Raw genomic sequence first — 16,578 nt, forward strand, 5'->3', positions numbered from 1 at the left:
GCCTCCTCTTCTCCTCCATCTTCATCATCTCCCTCACCCTCCTGATCAGTAGAATGAGTCGGAGCCGGAGAAGGATTCGACATCGGCTTCGGAGAATGAACAGGCGAATTCACAGGCGAAGCCTCGCCATCGGAGACTTGAACCTCCGGAGTCGGAGCCTCTACATCCTTGCGAAGCAAATTCACCTGAGACTTCGGTCTCGAGCTCGAGTCCTTCTCAGAGTGATGTTGAGACTCATGAGATCTCTTCTTGTGCTTCTTCCTCGATGACTTCGAAGCATGCACCGAAGACGACCTCGAACGTGACTTTGAGCGAGACCTCGACCTCAAACGACGAGTCTGTGACCTCGACCTCTTCTTGTCCTTTTTGCTCTTCAACTTTGCAACAAGGAGTTTTGCCTCCCTCTCACGGAGAGCTTTAGGATTCATTTTTTTACAGGAAGAACAATCCTCGACGTCATGGTCCGAGCTCAAGCACCAAATGCAGCACTCGTGCGGATCCGTAATAGACATGGTCTTGCCGCACTCTCCGCAGGGCTTAAATCTAGTCTTCTTCGTGGACATCTTGACACAAAGAAGCAAAAGGAAACCAAAATGAAACAAACAGTAACAAAGTTACCAACAGTTACAGAGGATCCCAAGAAACCGTTAGCGTCGATGACTCGTAAAAAAAGGAACTGACGTCATCACACCGGCGTGGGCCTATTATGAAGTCGGTGACGTCAGCGGAGTCGCGCACGGTGTCGTGCCTCTGTGACGTCGCCCACATCGGCGCGAAGCTACAAAAAGAATTTCCGAATGTTGCTGATGCAAGGGGATATTCACAAGGTGAGGAATCCACTGGCAGATGTATCCATCAGAATAAACATTTATACATAACATACATCCGAGCAGTGCATTATAGCAGTGCGAAGGCCACTAAAGATCGATAGAAAGAAGAAAACCTCAGAACATATTTTTATGTATGCTCAATCTGAAACTATTTCAGTTTTAGAACTCCCATATGTGAGTGGAGAGGTGTGGTGCAGCGGCCAGGGCAGCTGACTTCGGAGCACAGGGCTCACGGTTTGATCCCTGACTACGGCGGCAGATCAGCTTAGCACCATGTGACTCTGGGCAATAGCTCACTTAATTTCCATGACGGCCTCCAGCGCCTTGAGACCCGTAGGGGTGAGTAGTTCGCATTTTACAAATACCAGATTTAAGTGACTTTTTTGAGGTAGTCAGTCACCTCTACTTTCCAGACAAGGATCTACACTTTTTGTAAGAGTTAGTAGCCCAATAAGGGAGCCTGTCTTACAACAGAGCTGCAGCGCCAATAACCTCTTCCAAAGCGGGAAGCATTGACTGCCCATGTGTGGCCCTAGCACGAAGCTGACACTTGTACATTATGATAACCGGTGCACTGACGGGTCTAACCTGCACAAGGGTAATAAAGGCCTGGGAAGTGTGACAGTTTTACCATTATGCTAGCACTGTCTCCAGTGGGACTTATGCCAGAGAGGAGTCTCTGTTCAATATAGTCCTGCTAAATTCATACTTTCTAATAGCATTATGGATCTTGGAATCCAAGGCTACTGTTTTAACCCAAAACTGCTATTGAGAGCCCCTAAATTCTGGAAGTGCCTGCTCTCTTATTGTGTGGTCCCAGAGGCTGTAATGCCTCAAAAATACAGAGTCCATAAATGTATAACATTCTAGAATTTGAGAAGGTCACACACAAAAAGTAATGGGATGTCCTCACACACCACCAGGTGTCATGCTTCATCATAGGACTCCCCACGATCTTCAAAAACCCGGCTTGATAAATAGTGGGCCTACACCTGGAGGTCAGGGAGGCACTTCTAACTAGGAATGGACTTGTGACATAGGCAAATTAAAAACCAATGTGATCTGCCAAACTGACCTTTATAATTAAATGGAATACCATTGGTATCAACGTGGAGAAAAATGAACTAGTATCCCATCACCACTTCACACCGCCAACATGTTTCTGCCTGATGGCTCATGCAAGTCTGTGGCATTCTTCAGGATGGAAACACAGGATACCTGTGTGGCACATGCTCCTGTGTCTGCCCTCTCAAATCTTAGGCCCCAAGGTATGCCAACTATGGGTCATCAAGCCCCCATGAAGGAAGGGCTCAGGAACCTCTGTAGTCACACATTCGTCAAGGTGTGTTCCTTTCCGTGAACCTGCTGGCATCTTTTCGAAAGAGTAAGGAGTAGTCTCTCAAAGATGTGCCTGATTTCACCGAGTTGTTTAGACCCCCAGTCTTAAAGAGTTTCTGTAATCTACTGAGGAAGCACTGCTACTACCACTTACGTTGTCCAGCATGTTCATTTTATCACTGATTTAAAACTTACACTTTTGTAAATTGCTGTTAGTGGACCAGGAATACCAAGAGCTACCCGGACGGAAATAGTGCCTTGTCAAGCTGGAGGAAATTCAGTTCTGGAAAATCTGTCCAGCATGAGCTTGTATGACCGCGATCTGAGTCTGTGGAGCTCGCGTCAGCCACAGTTCTCTGGCATTGACCACCGCACTTGCGTGTTCACCAGGAAACTCCTAAACACCAACGGCATTGAGTGGCCCGGACCTTCCCTTAGAAGAAACTTTGTCCTCAGGTTTCTTCTCCTCACTGAGGGTTCCAGCTCAGTGTATCTAGAGCTCTGGAAGAAGGCAGCCTCATCTTCTCGGATGTTGCTGCATCTCAAAGACTCATTCTGAAGGCAGCTTCTTTACATGGCCTTTGTCTTTAGCGTTCATCTGACAACGTGCACTCTGGTAGTGGCATTCGCGGAACCCTAGGCCCACTTTGTTGTCTCAGGTACACACTGGCTCATTTTTCTGAGATTTGTGCATTCCCATTTCACTTTATAAATGGTCATTGCTATTGGTTCCTATGAGAAGATCTTCATTTACTTTTCACATTTTTGTTCATTTTCTTTCCATTCGCGGTCTGCAAAACTATTATTGTACGGGTTAAGTTTTGTGAAAGTGCCTTTGACATTGCACATTTCGATGTACATTTACAAACGCTTTAATTGGCGCTTTTGCTTCGCTCCACAACTTTGCGCTGCACCTGTGAATCTATTTAATGGTAAGTAAATCAGCGCAAAGCTTGGTGTCACTTTGTGTTGCTACAGAACCAATGAAAAATATTAGTAAATAATCCTCTTAGTCACCTTTTCAAAACTTGCCCAACTTGTGAAACCTCCATGTAAAAATGGTTCTGCGAAAGGGCAAGTTTTTGCTGGAGCATTTGGTACAAAAAGTAGCGGTTTTCTTTTGTTCTCCGAAACGAAGCGCGACAATTAAAAAAAAAAATATTTTACACATTTGGTGATGTTCCAAACTTTTTTTAAATCCGGAAGTTGGTAATGTCTAACTATGTAAACTTCATACATACACCTCCATTTTCATATTTCTATTTATTGGGATTTTCTTCCCCCAAAATTTCTGAGAACGTGGTTTCCGATGCTAATTATATAGCCATACCTTTTAAATTCTTATTATGTACAAATTCGGTCTCTAGAAAATAAACTGATGCAAAATGTTTCGGCCCATAAAACACAGATGCTAGGAAATAGAAAAAGTCTTTGAAGGTAAATGTCACCAATCATTCTCTGGAGAGTAAAGGATACGAATAATTTCAGCTAAGTATGACAAACACTGATCATTGCTACAAGCAAATACTATTACTTGAAGTAACCTAGAAACGTATCCACATTACAAAAAATTTCTATAAAAGAATTGATGAATTTTGCAAATCTCCCGTTAACAAGAGGCATATATGTAAATAGTGTCATGGCAAAATCTAGCTCGGCCACTCTGGTATGGAAGATGACCTCATCTATCTTTGCATTGTTTGCTGGAAGCACTGACCTCTCGTCAAATTGCTGACCATGCTGCCTCTGGAACCTCAAATTCGTATCTGAGCCTCAGTGTTCTGCTCGTTTCGCAACTAGGAATGTACTTCTAGTCTCATTAGCTAAGTAGGCTTGGGCGGAGTTCCGCTACGCAGAACTCTGTAAAATGTAAAAAAATCTCCACAGCACTCGCAGAGTTCCACGAGCGGCAGAGTGAGTTAGGTCGCGCCGTTTGCACTGATTTTTCATGCTGGATGTTTGTCTTGTGCTGGAAAATCAGCGCGAACGGCACCACGCGCAGTGCAAGCGGGCGCTGCTTCTTTCAGCTGCTCGAGTAGATATTCTTCTCGAGCGGCAGCTTCATCAACGCAGCCATCCGCGACTGCCTGTGTTGAGAAATCTTGCCGGGAGGTGGTCTGGAGTAATATTTTCCTTCCTCGTGCTCACCAATTTAGGATCGGCGAGAGCAAAAGAGGAAAAAGCAGAACTCCATGAGCTACGCTGAGCGCGGAGTGGGAAAAATTCCATAAATTCCACGAGTGGAGTGGAATTTTACTCCCAGGCCTACATTTAAGATGCTTTAAGTTCACATCCAACCACCATAGTTAATCATCATATATTCTTAATTAAATCATCATAAAAAGGGACAATACTAGAGCCTTCAAAACAGAACCAGTGGTCCGTCTCCTAAGTAAACCACAAGTGCACTTGTCAGCCATGTGCAACTTTCACATCACATGATGAACAGCAGTGAGAGAGGGGAGCTGGCTATCTCCCCCTTTGCTTGAGGCACTACCATTGACCCCTCTTGACCCAAGTCACTCCTGCTTGCTTCCTCCCAGTGTGGTGCTCTCCCGCTTGCCCCATTCCCCAGCCTACCTGATGTTCTCCCGCTTGCCCCCCCCCCCCCAGGCAGCCTGATGCTTTTCCGTTTGCCCCCTCCACCCTGAGGCAGTCGCTTTTCTTCCCCTCCACGCACACCCGTTGGCCCCCTCATTCCCTCAGCCACTTCCGCCCAACCTCTCAGACAGCCTGCAAGAGGCGCTCCTGTCTACTGTTCCCTCCTCCGAAGAGAACCCGTTAGGAGCAGCAGCACCGCCCTGGCTGGGAGGGAGGGGAGAGGCAGCCTTAAACACTGGTGGGAGTCAGAATAGCAACGAAATGTAAGTTTGACAAACAATGTTGAAGCTGAGCGGTTATGTGTGCGCATGTGCATGTCTGTACGCTGGCACCGAAGTGTGTGTACTTGTGCATGCATACGCATGTCTGTGAAGGCGTGACTCATGAGAAGAGAGCAAGCGGTGCAAGTGAATATCTGTAACTCATTCCAACACACAGGACAGCCTGGGATTTGAGAATACTTGGGCTTTGGAGAGAGGGTTGGGCAAGGTGAAAACGACTGCAAGAATTCTACACCGATCTTTTACCACATAGTCTAATCTGTCAATTTCAGCAGGTCCCACGAACCTTGAAATTACATTTATGACATGCATGGTGTGGGTGGAAATTGTAGGAACATGTGGGTTGACAAGGGGTGCTGTGAGTTGTCAGACACTGGGCAAGAGTAGATACAAATTATGCAACAATATACAGAAACAGCAATAAATGCTCTTACCACTTGGAGACACCATCACAGGCTCAGATTGCCTCAGTTCCTCTGTGGTAGGTATATTCAGAGTGATTATCAACACCATACCCAGGCTCGTCCCCACCCACAGGCACGGGGACGCCACGGCATCATTCTTTCGTGCAAACGATTCCATGAAGTAGAGTGCGGTGATGGCTTCCTTCGACTCCTTGTCTATGCTGGAGACGCTGGAGCTCCGCGAGCGACTGAAGGAATTCTCACGGCTTTCTGTGGTAATCGAGGAAAAACAGTCATGAAAACCAACTTGTGGTCATTTTAACGAACATATACATATTCTTAACCTCAGCAACTTACTCAACAGCATTCTTTCTCATTCCTTCCATGTTATTTGCACTTCTGCCACACCATTACTCTCTCAAAGGGGACCCTAGTCACAAAACCATATACGCGTGTACCTTGTACTAGATAGCTTGATTCAGGAGTGCACAGTTATTTTTTTTTAAATCACAGAACATTCATTTGCACGTGTAAAGGATTACGCTATACGACATTTAGCAGTATGCTGTAATATTGGACACATTAGGGATTTGTGCAGACCTACCAACTCATAAATCTGTGGGTAGTCACAAACCATTTCACAATCCATTCTCAACCTGAAAACATTCTATTTACTCTTTATAGGGCTGGTGGAAATCCATTTCACGGGTGAGAATGGGAAATGAATACCCTCAAAATTGGTGTCTGAACCAGTGGAGAAAAGAACAATTTTACTCATGCAAAGTCATTTTCATATGTGTGTATATTGTAGGATTACACATGCACAAATGCCTGGGCAATTGGCGTAAATTGGAAGTCTAAACATTTCTCCGTGAACATTCCTGGAAACTAAAGACTGTCACAATCTTGGAAAGCTCTCTGTATATGTAAAATTCATACATTTGTAATCAAGTGTGAGGGTAAGCATGTGAGTGAAGATGTAGACAGTGTGCTGTGAACAGGGATTGTCTACAGGGATTATTTTGGGCATTTAGAAAATCCAGTGTTATCAGCTGCCAATTTCTCAACTTCTCTGAGGTGGGATCTTTAAGATTTATGAAATGTGTACAATTCAGATATTTGTGGTCTAATTATTTTGTTTTCATAGTGATTTCCCTGACCAACATCTGTTTCTAAAGACCTCAAAGTCAATAACTTGTACTCATATAATCAGATTCATATATCAGTAAGGCCAAGATGAGTAATACAATTTAGACTGGTGTATGTATATCTTAGCATGTTAAAGATATGTGCATATATGTGGCCAGAGACCAAACATACACGTTGAAAAGTGAGGGTTGAGGGGAAATCCTTATGAACAACATGAATAACACATTTAGGGGAAGATCAAAAAGGCGAAGGACAGACAGCTTGAGAACTATTAGCCACATGAAAGGAAATCTAGGCAAGGACCTGGTCGACAATGCTGACTGAGAGACAGGTAAGCAAGCTTTGGTGTGCCACTGCATCAAAGGCGGCTGACAAGTCAAGGCGAATCATGGTGGCACTCCCTCTCTAATCCCCTGTGAGACTCAAGACAACTAACATTGGTACTAGAGCAGATTCGGTACTATGTTGTGGTTGAAAGCCAGATTGGTTGGTATGAAGAATTTTACAGACTGCTAGAAACTTCAAAAATCAAATGTTCATTTTTATTTAAAAAATCATGATGAGTAAAGGTAGAAAGCGAAATGATGCAGTGTTATGAATGGTGGGCGAGCAAATGGTTTCTTCAACAGATGAACAATCTGTGCATTCTTCCAAGTGGAAAGTACTGTCGAACTAGTAATGAGAAAAGACAGAGGTTGTGTGAGGCCTGGCCCACTGGATTAGGGATGAAGTAGAATACGTAGCAGGACAGGGGTCTGAATGAGGCCCTGGTTTATTGGAAGATGTAAAGGAGTATCAAGAGAGAAGGCTAAGAGGGAGGACAGGGCCTCTAGAAATAGTTGAGGTGTGCTGACATGCCCATGTGGTGGGATAGGGATAAGATTCTTGAGAGGATATATTTGGAACTTTCTCATAAATATATTGGGACAGTTAAGCACAGAGAGAGTGAGAAGGTGAAACCAAGTTATTATAGTGAGTATAATTTAATAGAGACTTACAATTTGAAAATGTCTCTGGCATTATTAGAGGTAGACGTAATGCATTAAAAAAAAGCAAGACAAATTCGTTTTCTGTAACTGTGTGATCTAGCTGAAGTGCCTGAAGTGCTGATCTTTGGAAATAAGAGCTCACCTTGGGACTCCCCCCGCCGAACTATAACTCACACACACCCCTGCCAACAAACCTAGGCCTCTTCCTGGACACCGGCCTCACCATGAGGTCCCAGTTCAAAGGCGTCATCTTCTCATGCTTCCACATCCTCCACGTGCTACGTAAAATCTTCAAGTGGCTCCTGATGAACAGCAGACGTACCATCGCGCAGGTCCTATTTACCAGCAGATTGGATCACAGCAACACACTCTACGCCGGCATCCCAAACCATTTATTTCACAGACTTAAAACAATTTAAAATGCTGCCGCCAGACTCATCCTCAACCGCCTGCTCTAAACCCACAAAACATCACTCCTCAGGGGGCACCATTGGCTCGGCATCTAGAAGCGCTGCCAATTCAAACTTCTCACACACACATATTCAAGTCCTAACACACAACAGGGGACCAGCATACCTCTCAATCACTGGCTTCATTTCCACCAACCCACCAGACAACGTTGCTCAACATTACTCTCACTCGCACACACACCCCACATCCACAGAAGCAGAACAGGAGGATGATCATTCCTATACTGAGCCACCAAATCCTGGAACGACCTTCCTCAACACAACAGGGCCTCCTCCTCACTTCTTAAATTGAGCAAGTAGCTAAAGACCTGGCTTTTCAATTAGTCTTCTAGCGGGACCATCAAGACTGCCTGTACTTGGGCCCACATGCCTTCACTTACCAACTTAGTGCCTGGACACCCTAACGGGTGACAAGCAGCACTCTACAAATCCACCTTACATTAAATTACATTACAGCTAATGGAGATTGCTTGGAGCGAGAATAATCTCTTTGCTAAGCTTGATCTGCTTCTTTACAACAATTTGTAGATACAGCAAGATCAGAATATATGATCATGGGGCAGAAGGCAAGCGACAATGACTAATTGAGTGATAAAGATGGATAAATTAATCTATATAACTGTATCTCTGAGATATGATTGAATTATTGGACTAGGTCATCTTCTGAACGTTTCTTCAATACCCTTACTGTAGTCACATATCCTTTTTCCTTTCCCGCCTCTTTTACACTAGAGGAGGAGCTTGATGATTTTAACACTAAAATTGGACTGGTTTTGGATAAAACTGATTCAGTTTCCCACTCTAGTTCTCATTGCACCCACTTCTCAGCTTCTTGGTACCATAATACTTTGAAAGATGCCACACTTCATTGCAAAAATTTAGAGCGCTTGTGTCATAAATATGACTCTCCTTCTAAGAAGGTGTACTTACCCTCTGCTTCTTCTACTTAGAAACGGCTTATAGAACTGCTCTAGTATCAAGTGGGAAAAATCGTACAGACCTGCACCTTATGAAAGAGACTTTTCAAACACTTTCCACACCGGATTGTATGCCTAAACGTTGGTTACATCAGAAGTACTCTGTAATAAACGCTGACTTTTTTGCTATTAAGATTATGTCCATTTGCAACCCTCTTTCTGCATCCTTAAATGATTCCTTCATTAAGAAGTGCTCTAATGCTGTTAGAAAATTCCACTCACTCGGCGTAGAATGTTCTATATTAAAAATGGAGACAAATAGACAAACATTGGAATGTTGGAGCAGAAGGTTTGTACAAGCCATTATTGGCCATGAGCCTCTCCATTGTCTTCAATGAACCTTCCAACATTTCAGTGTTTAATATAGCCTTATAGCCCGCCGTAGAGGGCTATACCGGCTATTAAAGGCCCTCTCCAACGTTAAAGGCCCGAGCTGAAGGCGAGGGCCTTTAACAAGGGAGAGGGACTTTCCATCTACTGAGAGTAGAATGTGTTCTATACTAAAAACAGAGAATAAGAAAGACACACTTTGGAATGCTGCAGCAGACATTCTGTACTAGCCGTTATTAGCCATCAGCTACTCTGTTGTCTTCAATGCAGTTCCCAACATTCCAATGTTCTAATATAGCCTTATAGCCCGCTGCCGAGGGCTATACCGGTTGTTGCGGCTCGGGCCTACAATGAAGGGGAGGGTCTTTAACCAGTACATAGCCAGAGGAATAAGGGTTTTAAAGTTAATAGAACATTCAATCCACTGAAGGTAAAATGGTCTAAATTAAAAAAGACAAAACGGAAAGATAAAGATTGGAATGTTGGAGCACAAGGGTTGTATGAGCCATTATAGGCCCAGAGCTACTCCATTTTTTTCTTCAACCATCCTATGTTCTAATATAGCCTTATAGGCCGCTATAGCAAGCTGTACCGGCCATTAACAAGGGAGCGGGCCTTTAATGACCGGTAGAGCCCGTTATGGAGGGCTCAACGGCTATTACAACATTCACCCCCTATAGGGAAGAATGTTCTAATAAAACAAAGGCCTCACGGAGCCAGAGGAGTTTGAAATCCCCTTGGCCTCTGTGAGGCCTTTGTTCACATCAATAGCTGTGAATAAATATTGGAATGTTGATACTCAGGGTTTCAACCAGGCACTAGAAGCCCGGAGCACTCCATTGCCTTCAATGGGGCGCTCAGCAATCCAATGTTCTAATCCAGAATTAAAGATGGTTTAGAACAAACAGATGAAGCAGGAACGTGCTGGATAAAGGGCACCTGTGAGTGGTATATTCCCTACCCATGGATGTTAAAATATCGTTTAGAGTCTGGTCATTCTACTGACTAAAACACAAAGCTTAATTTTAAAAACAAACTTTAAAAGAATGCAGTAAAAAAAAAACGAAATAGAGGCCAAACAGTAGGATTATACAAAATCTAGAAAGTGTAAATAAAATCATAAACTGGATTGTTTTATTAAACTTTATTTTCAACGTGCTTTCTAGATACAAGTCAATGCAATCAAGAAGCAAAGTTACATTACATGAGCATTGCACATGAACAGTATCTGGTCAGGAAGAATAGTACAGAAGTTGCATAATAGCAGAGTTGCACAAGAGTACAATCTGAGGCTGTGGCACGTGTTAGGCCAGGAGACACACTTCGGGGCAGATTTACAACGCCCTTACGCCACATTTGTGCTGCTGTTGCTTCACTTTTGTGACGCAGCGGTGGCACAAATACAGTGCCATGCTCTAGGGTATTTACAACGTGATGCATCTAGGGAGATGTGTCACGTTGTAAACCCCTGTGCCACACGTGGGTGTGCCAAAAATAGGGGTTGTGTCCGTGATGTGGCCGGGTAGGACAACATGAAATGCTTGAAAATGAAAAGGACCCGGTCACTGTTTTGTTCTGCCTGTATTTTATTTTACGCAGAATCACACCCTAAGGTAATTAATCCTTGGATGTTTTAACTTTCAAGTAGTTACAAATTTTTACACATTTTTTCAGAAAGTTTGAAACCAAATCTGAGGTTACGTTGTCGTGCACAGAACATATATTTACATGTACTCTAACCTCATTCACAATGAACACAATAGAAAATTATAAATAAATACATTTTCCACAATTTCTACAAAACATTTAACACAAACAAATATTTCTGACTTCAAGATTGTACCCTGCTTAATGGTTCCACCAGGTTTAAAAAATAACTTTTTGAATTTATTATAAACCTGGTAACACAAAGGCTGTAAGTTAAATGTACGTTTTTTTAAACCATTGAACTCATGGAGATGTTTGACAAAGCCTTTTGCGCAAAACGCATTCGTTATTTACGAATGTCTCTAAGCCGACGCGTTTCCAAGTCCATCATTCATTTGTCGGACTTTTCTTCAGGGCTTAATGGCTGGGTACCTGTGTTGAAGTAAGGGGAGGACATGATTTAATGTCTGGCCTTCACATATATTGTCACCTACAAATACGTTATTTAGCGTATGCTTATTACCTTCTTATGCTGTATGGTCGAGTCTGTTGTATTTGTCTAAGACTCTTGACTGGCGTTTAAATTTTACTCTGCAAAATGAACGACAAAGAATGTATCTCTTTAGTGTGGGGGAAACTATGTTGCTGCTGCTGTTGGTTTGCCCGAAGTGATTAGGGTAACTTACATTTTTCAATGACTCGTGTTTTTGCCACTGCATGTCCTTTACGCAGATCCGGTTCGGGTTTAAACAGTTGAGAAGCTCGTCGGGTGCTGTAATGTTGTAACAGCGCGAGTTTAGTAAACCCTAATCACTTCTAACGTATTTGTGAGGTGACAATATATGTGAAGGTCAGACATTAAAACATGTCCTCCCCTTACTTCAACACAGGTACCCAGCCATTAAGCCCTGAAGAAAAGTCCGACAAATGAATGACGGACTTGGAAACGCGTCGGCTTAGAGACATTCGTAAAAAACGAATGCGTTTTGCGCAAAAGGCTTTGTCAAACATCTCCATGAGTTCAATGGTTTAAAAAAAACGTACATTTAACTTACAGCCTTTGTGTTACCAGGTTTATAATAAATTCAAAAAGTTCTTTTTAAAACCTGGTGGAACCATTAAGCAGGGTACAATCTTGAAGTCAGAAATATTTGTTTGTGTTAAATGTTTTATAGAAATTGTGGAAAATGTATTTATTTATAATTTTCTATTGCGTTCATTGTGAATGAGGTTAGAGTACATGTAAATATATGTTCTGTGCACGACAATGTAACCTCAGACTTGGTTTCAAACTTTCTGAAAAAATGTGTAAAAATTTGTAACTACTTGAAAGTTAAAACATCCAAGGATTAATTACCTTAGGGTGTGATTCTGCGTAAAATAAAATACAGGCAGAACAAAACAGTGACCGGGTCCTTTTCATTTTCAAGCATTACATGTGGGTGTGCCAGCACAGGGGAGGGGGCGTTCGGGTGCAGGAACGCCTCGCAAAAGTTGCTGAGTGCAATCTACAAGATTTCACTCAGTCACTTTTACGGCCATGCTGCGTCAAAACCCTGTGCCTGCTTGTAGCAGGCGTAAGGATTGACGCAGCATGTTAGGGATAGGGGCACCCCGGGCCTTGCTGGAGCCTTGCGCCGCATTTCTGCCGGGGGATGCGACACACATCTCTCCATCCGTGCGCTGAATTGTAAATGTGGCGCATCCAGCCGCGGCCCGTGGAGGGAATTCGGTGAGGCAGGAAGGCGGGGCACAGGAGGGGCAGGGAGGGGGCTGCTAAACACACGAAAATGGATAATTGGAGGTAGGTAAACAATTTAATAAATAAAACGAATTTCGTAGCGCGCCCTGCATCGCATTTTGCGAGAGTCGTATGCGTGGAGTTCACATTTTTATTGCTGTATAGGGGGGTAGTAAATGTTGCAAGAATTTATCATTTATCACTCTGAGTCAGCTGCTAGAATAAAGTAGTCCTGTTTGTGTGCTGCTGAATCTCCAAGCCTCCTCCGAGATCTCATGCTCCATCTCCTCTTCCCATCCCATCCTAGCTCCTTGAGGCGCCTCCACTGTCTCCCCCTGTGCAGCCTGGATTGTTTCTAGAATTCTAAGGAGCACCAGAGGCAAGAGGCTTGTCCAAAACGCAGAAGTGCAGTGAGATGGAAATGGGACTTGCCAAAGACAATAATGAGCTTGGCTTTTGCCTGCACACGGAGCACTGAGACACTGTGATGAATGAGTGTCGGTGCCAGTGCAAGCCCTGAACACGACGCGCGGCGTCCGCTGTCCTCGTTCAGCTGATGGCGATCCAGCCTCGCTTGGAAGCTCATGGTGACATGATGAACAAGCAGGTGGGGTGCTTCAGGCTCTGCAAGGGACTCCTACCCTGCGGCTCGCTTACTTAACAGAATCCTTGGCCCAGCACCACCAGCACAGAAGGACTCACAGTGCAACTTGTGAAGACATTCTGGGAAAGGTGGAAAACGGCAGAAAAACAGAGACGACAAGCTTTGCTAATGATCACTCAAGTGTTGGCAAGACTTTCCTGTCGTTATAGTCCCCAGGATTCACGGCGTCAGAGTGAAGGCAGGCGCCACATATGGCATACCATAGCATAAAATAGTGCATGACCGATCCTCATATTTCTGGACATAAGACATATGTCTTTTCTATCATCCAGTATGTACAAGACCATACATCAGCCATCACCAACTGAAGAGATCTGTCACATACTGCTGGCCAATCAGAGAACTCTAATCTAGGCGACAACTTCAGGTCCCAACTAGCCACGCACTATGGCGGCTTCTTTACATCTCACAATGACAGTCAGATATGCCTGGGAGTCTAACAGGTTTTTGTGCCCCTTTTAGGGGGAAGTGAAGTGTTGTGGGGGAAGGGGGGAGGGTCGCAGCACTTTTGTGTAATAGAAGGGGCAGCTGACACTTGTTAATTGCATGTGTATTTTTTGCACCTGCATGATTCCGAGTTGGTATCTCCTCATTTTCTTGAGGGCACGGAACAACATCCCATGCCTCTTTCTCTTCAATATTAGAGACAGGAGAGACAGATTGTGTACCACAAGTGATTGTGTACACAGTAAATCGGCCCTCAATAGGAAGGGTCTTAGAGTACCGGAGGGGGGAGAGTATAAAACTGTCTTGCAGTGCTGCACTCTCCCAAATGCAGGCACAAGTTTGCAGCTTTATTGGACAATATCGCATTTTGGATGCAAAACCGTGCACGGCCTGTATTCCTGCACCATTTTAATTAGCTTGGCCTCGTGAACTCACTCTGCAATTTTAGCAAGTATTTTACTCAGCCTAGTTTATAGAGGTGGGCAGAATTTGCGTAGTCGCCCTATGCAAAGCTCCTCGAAACAGTAAAAAATCTCTGCGAGCACGCAAAATTGCTTGTTCCCCCCATTAGCAATGCTTTTTTTCCTGTTCTCGAATGCTGTTTGCATGCTCGGTGAGAAATATCTCACAAACACACATTTTGAAAGCGCGAACAAGCAAAACATTCAGCGAAGAAGCGAATCGCGGAATTTTGGGAAATTCCGCATTCTCCGCAGAACACGAAATTACCTAAAAATGGAAATTACCGCCCAGGCCTTCTAGTTTAATAGTGTTTTGATAGTCGAGGCCGGATTGCACAAGATGAAACACTGCCTGTATCTAATGATGGTACACAAAATAACATAATCTGTATAAAAGGGTGCACACAATAAGGACACAACTGTCTAAGAATCAAAGAAGCTGTATTTAGCCAGACTTGTAACTTGAGTGTAGGAGACGGGATGGCGTCCAAAGGCACTGCAAAGGTTTTTACAATATTGAGCGATGTGGGGCATAAGCCGAAAGCTGTGATCTTGCTTGCTTCAATAGAGAAGTGCGATGTCCTTTGGAAAAGGAGTACACGGATACTCTGGTTCTTCTCAGGAAGCAAAACAATATTGACAAGAAACTCCTTTCTACATATGCTGCTTGAATGTTGGTGAGAACAAAATTGAAGAAGCCTCCTAGTATAACTACTTAAAGAGACGGTGTTGGACCCGCCCCTTGTTGTGGCGTAACTCCCAGATGTTTCCCTTATGTTGCTGAATTCATTTTTCTTGGCATTAGGCCTCTGTGCACTTTTTCGTTGATAACCAGTAGTAAACTGATTGTGCTCTCTCCCTAAACCATGGTACAATCGGCAAGTACCTGATTGATATATTTGATTTACATGTAACTCCCTAGTAAATGTATCCAAGACCTCTAAATTAAATGCTGCTAGATGGCTGCAGCACTCATTGTGCCACCCACTAAATGAATGAGGTATTTATCTTCGGTAATGCATTATCTGGTAGAGATAGGAGCTAGCTGCAGGGTCCTTACCTTTGAATTTCCCTGGCATCAGTCTGGATTGGAAAATGTTTCCGCAAGCAGTACCCCTGTGCACCGGTAAGTGGCATTGATTCATTCTATGCAGCGGAATCTGCAAAGGAAGTGATGTCTGCATCACCTATAGAGGCGCCACCTCAGCATGTGGACGCCAGCTACTTTTCACACCTGTCCAAGCAAGGTACATAGAGCCATGAAGTGCACTGACACTGGTGTGTCCAAACTAGGGCCCTGAAAGGGATGATCCCTGACCCTAGAAACTTATCCGCAGAGCAGGGCGGATGGGTGGGTCGGTAAGGAATCTGCAGCTAGATCTTGTCTCTACCAGATAATGCATTGCTAAAGGTAAGTGACTTGTTCATCTGCTAGAGACATCTCGCCTTAGGTTCCTTACCTTTGAATAGATACCCAAGCAATACCATCCTCGGTGGTGGGCTGCGGACAAATCCTAGACTAGAAAGACCGAACAGGCAAAGTGCCTGTCCCTGCAGACCTGACTATCCAGGCAATTTTGTTTGTTAAACAAGTGCAGTGACATGCACGTTGCTGCCTGGCAGATGTCTAGGACAGGGACACCCTGAGCCAGGGCTGTAGTCGCAGCCTTTACCCTGGTGGAATGGACCTTTAATCCCTCATCGGGCTGCTTTTTTCCCAGGGCATAGCAGATCTTGATGCAGAGAACGACGCTAAAGCGGCGACAATTTAATCCCCCTATTAGCAAGCTGTCGCTAACAACAGTTAGCGACAGCTATTAGGCGATAGGGACCGGTTTGGGGCCCGCTTTGCATGTCAGCGATATTTATCGCTAATGACATAGAAAGAGGGCTTACCCAACCTGTTAGCGAATGAAAGCAGTCGCTAACACAGCTATGGTCTATTAGCAAGGCTGGCGAAGCGATAAAAAAATTGCGCTAAGCGCGAATATCGCCAAACCCTAACGCCTGCTCAGACCACTTCTTAATCTGCATATCCAATTGGAGGTGGATATTCAGGTTAAGACCCTATTGGCGATAATGCCTGAATATCGCTGGATTTCCAGCGATATTCACGCATTGAGCCGATATCGCCGGGTATTTTATCGCATTTGAGATAAACGTTGCTAATAGGACGTTATCTCAGCGACAATATCCGGCGATGCGTGGCGATAAAGAAAAATGCGCTAAGCTCATTTAGCAATAAATAT

General features: G+C 44.1%; 1 protein-coding gene across 5 annotated transcripts in view; it reads right to left on the bottom strand.

The window, feature by feature from the left end:
- The window catches only part of STXBP5L (syntaxin binding protein 5L), a 1,891,501-nt gene that overhangs the window by 89,632 nt on the left and 1,785,291 nt on the right, over window positions 1–16,578 (bottom strand). For all 5 annotated transcript variants that reach the window (XM_086935625.1, XM_086935622.1, XM_086935624.1 and 2 more), the window contains one exon: window positions 5,485–5,724. In XM_086935625.1, coding sequence (XP_086791751.1) covers window positions 5,485–5,724 — 240 coding nt within the window. The remainder of the gene's footprint in view (window positions 1–5,484; window positions 5,725–16,578) is intronic.

Source organism: Lissotriton vulgaris, chromosome 8, assembly GCF_964263255.1.
Source record: "Lissotriton vulgaris chromosome 8, aLisVul1.2, whole genome shotgun sequence".
NCBI classification, from domain to species: Eukaryota; Metazoa; Chordata; class Amphibia; order Caudata; family Salamandridae; genus Lissotriton; species Lissotriton vulgaris.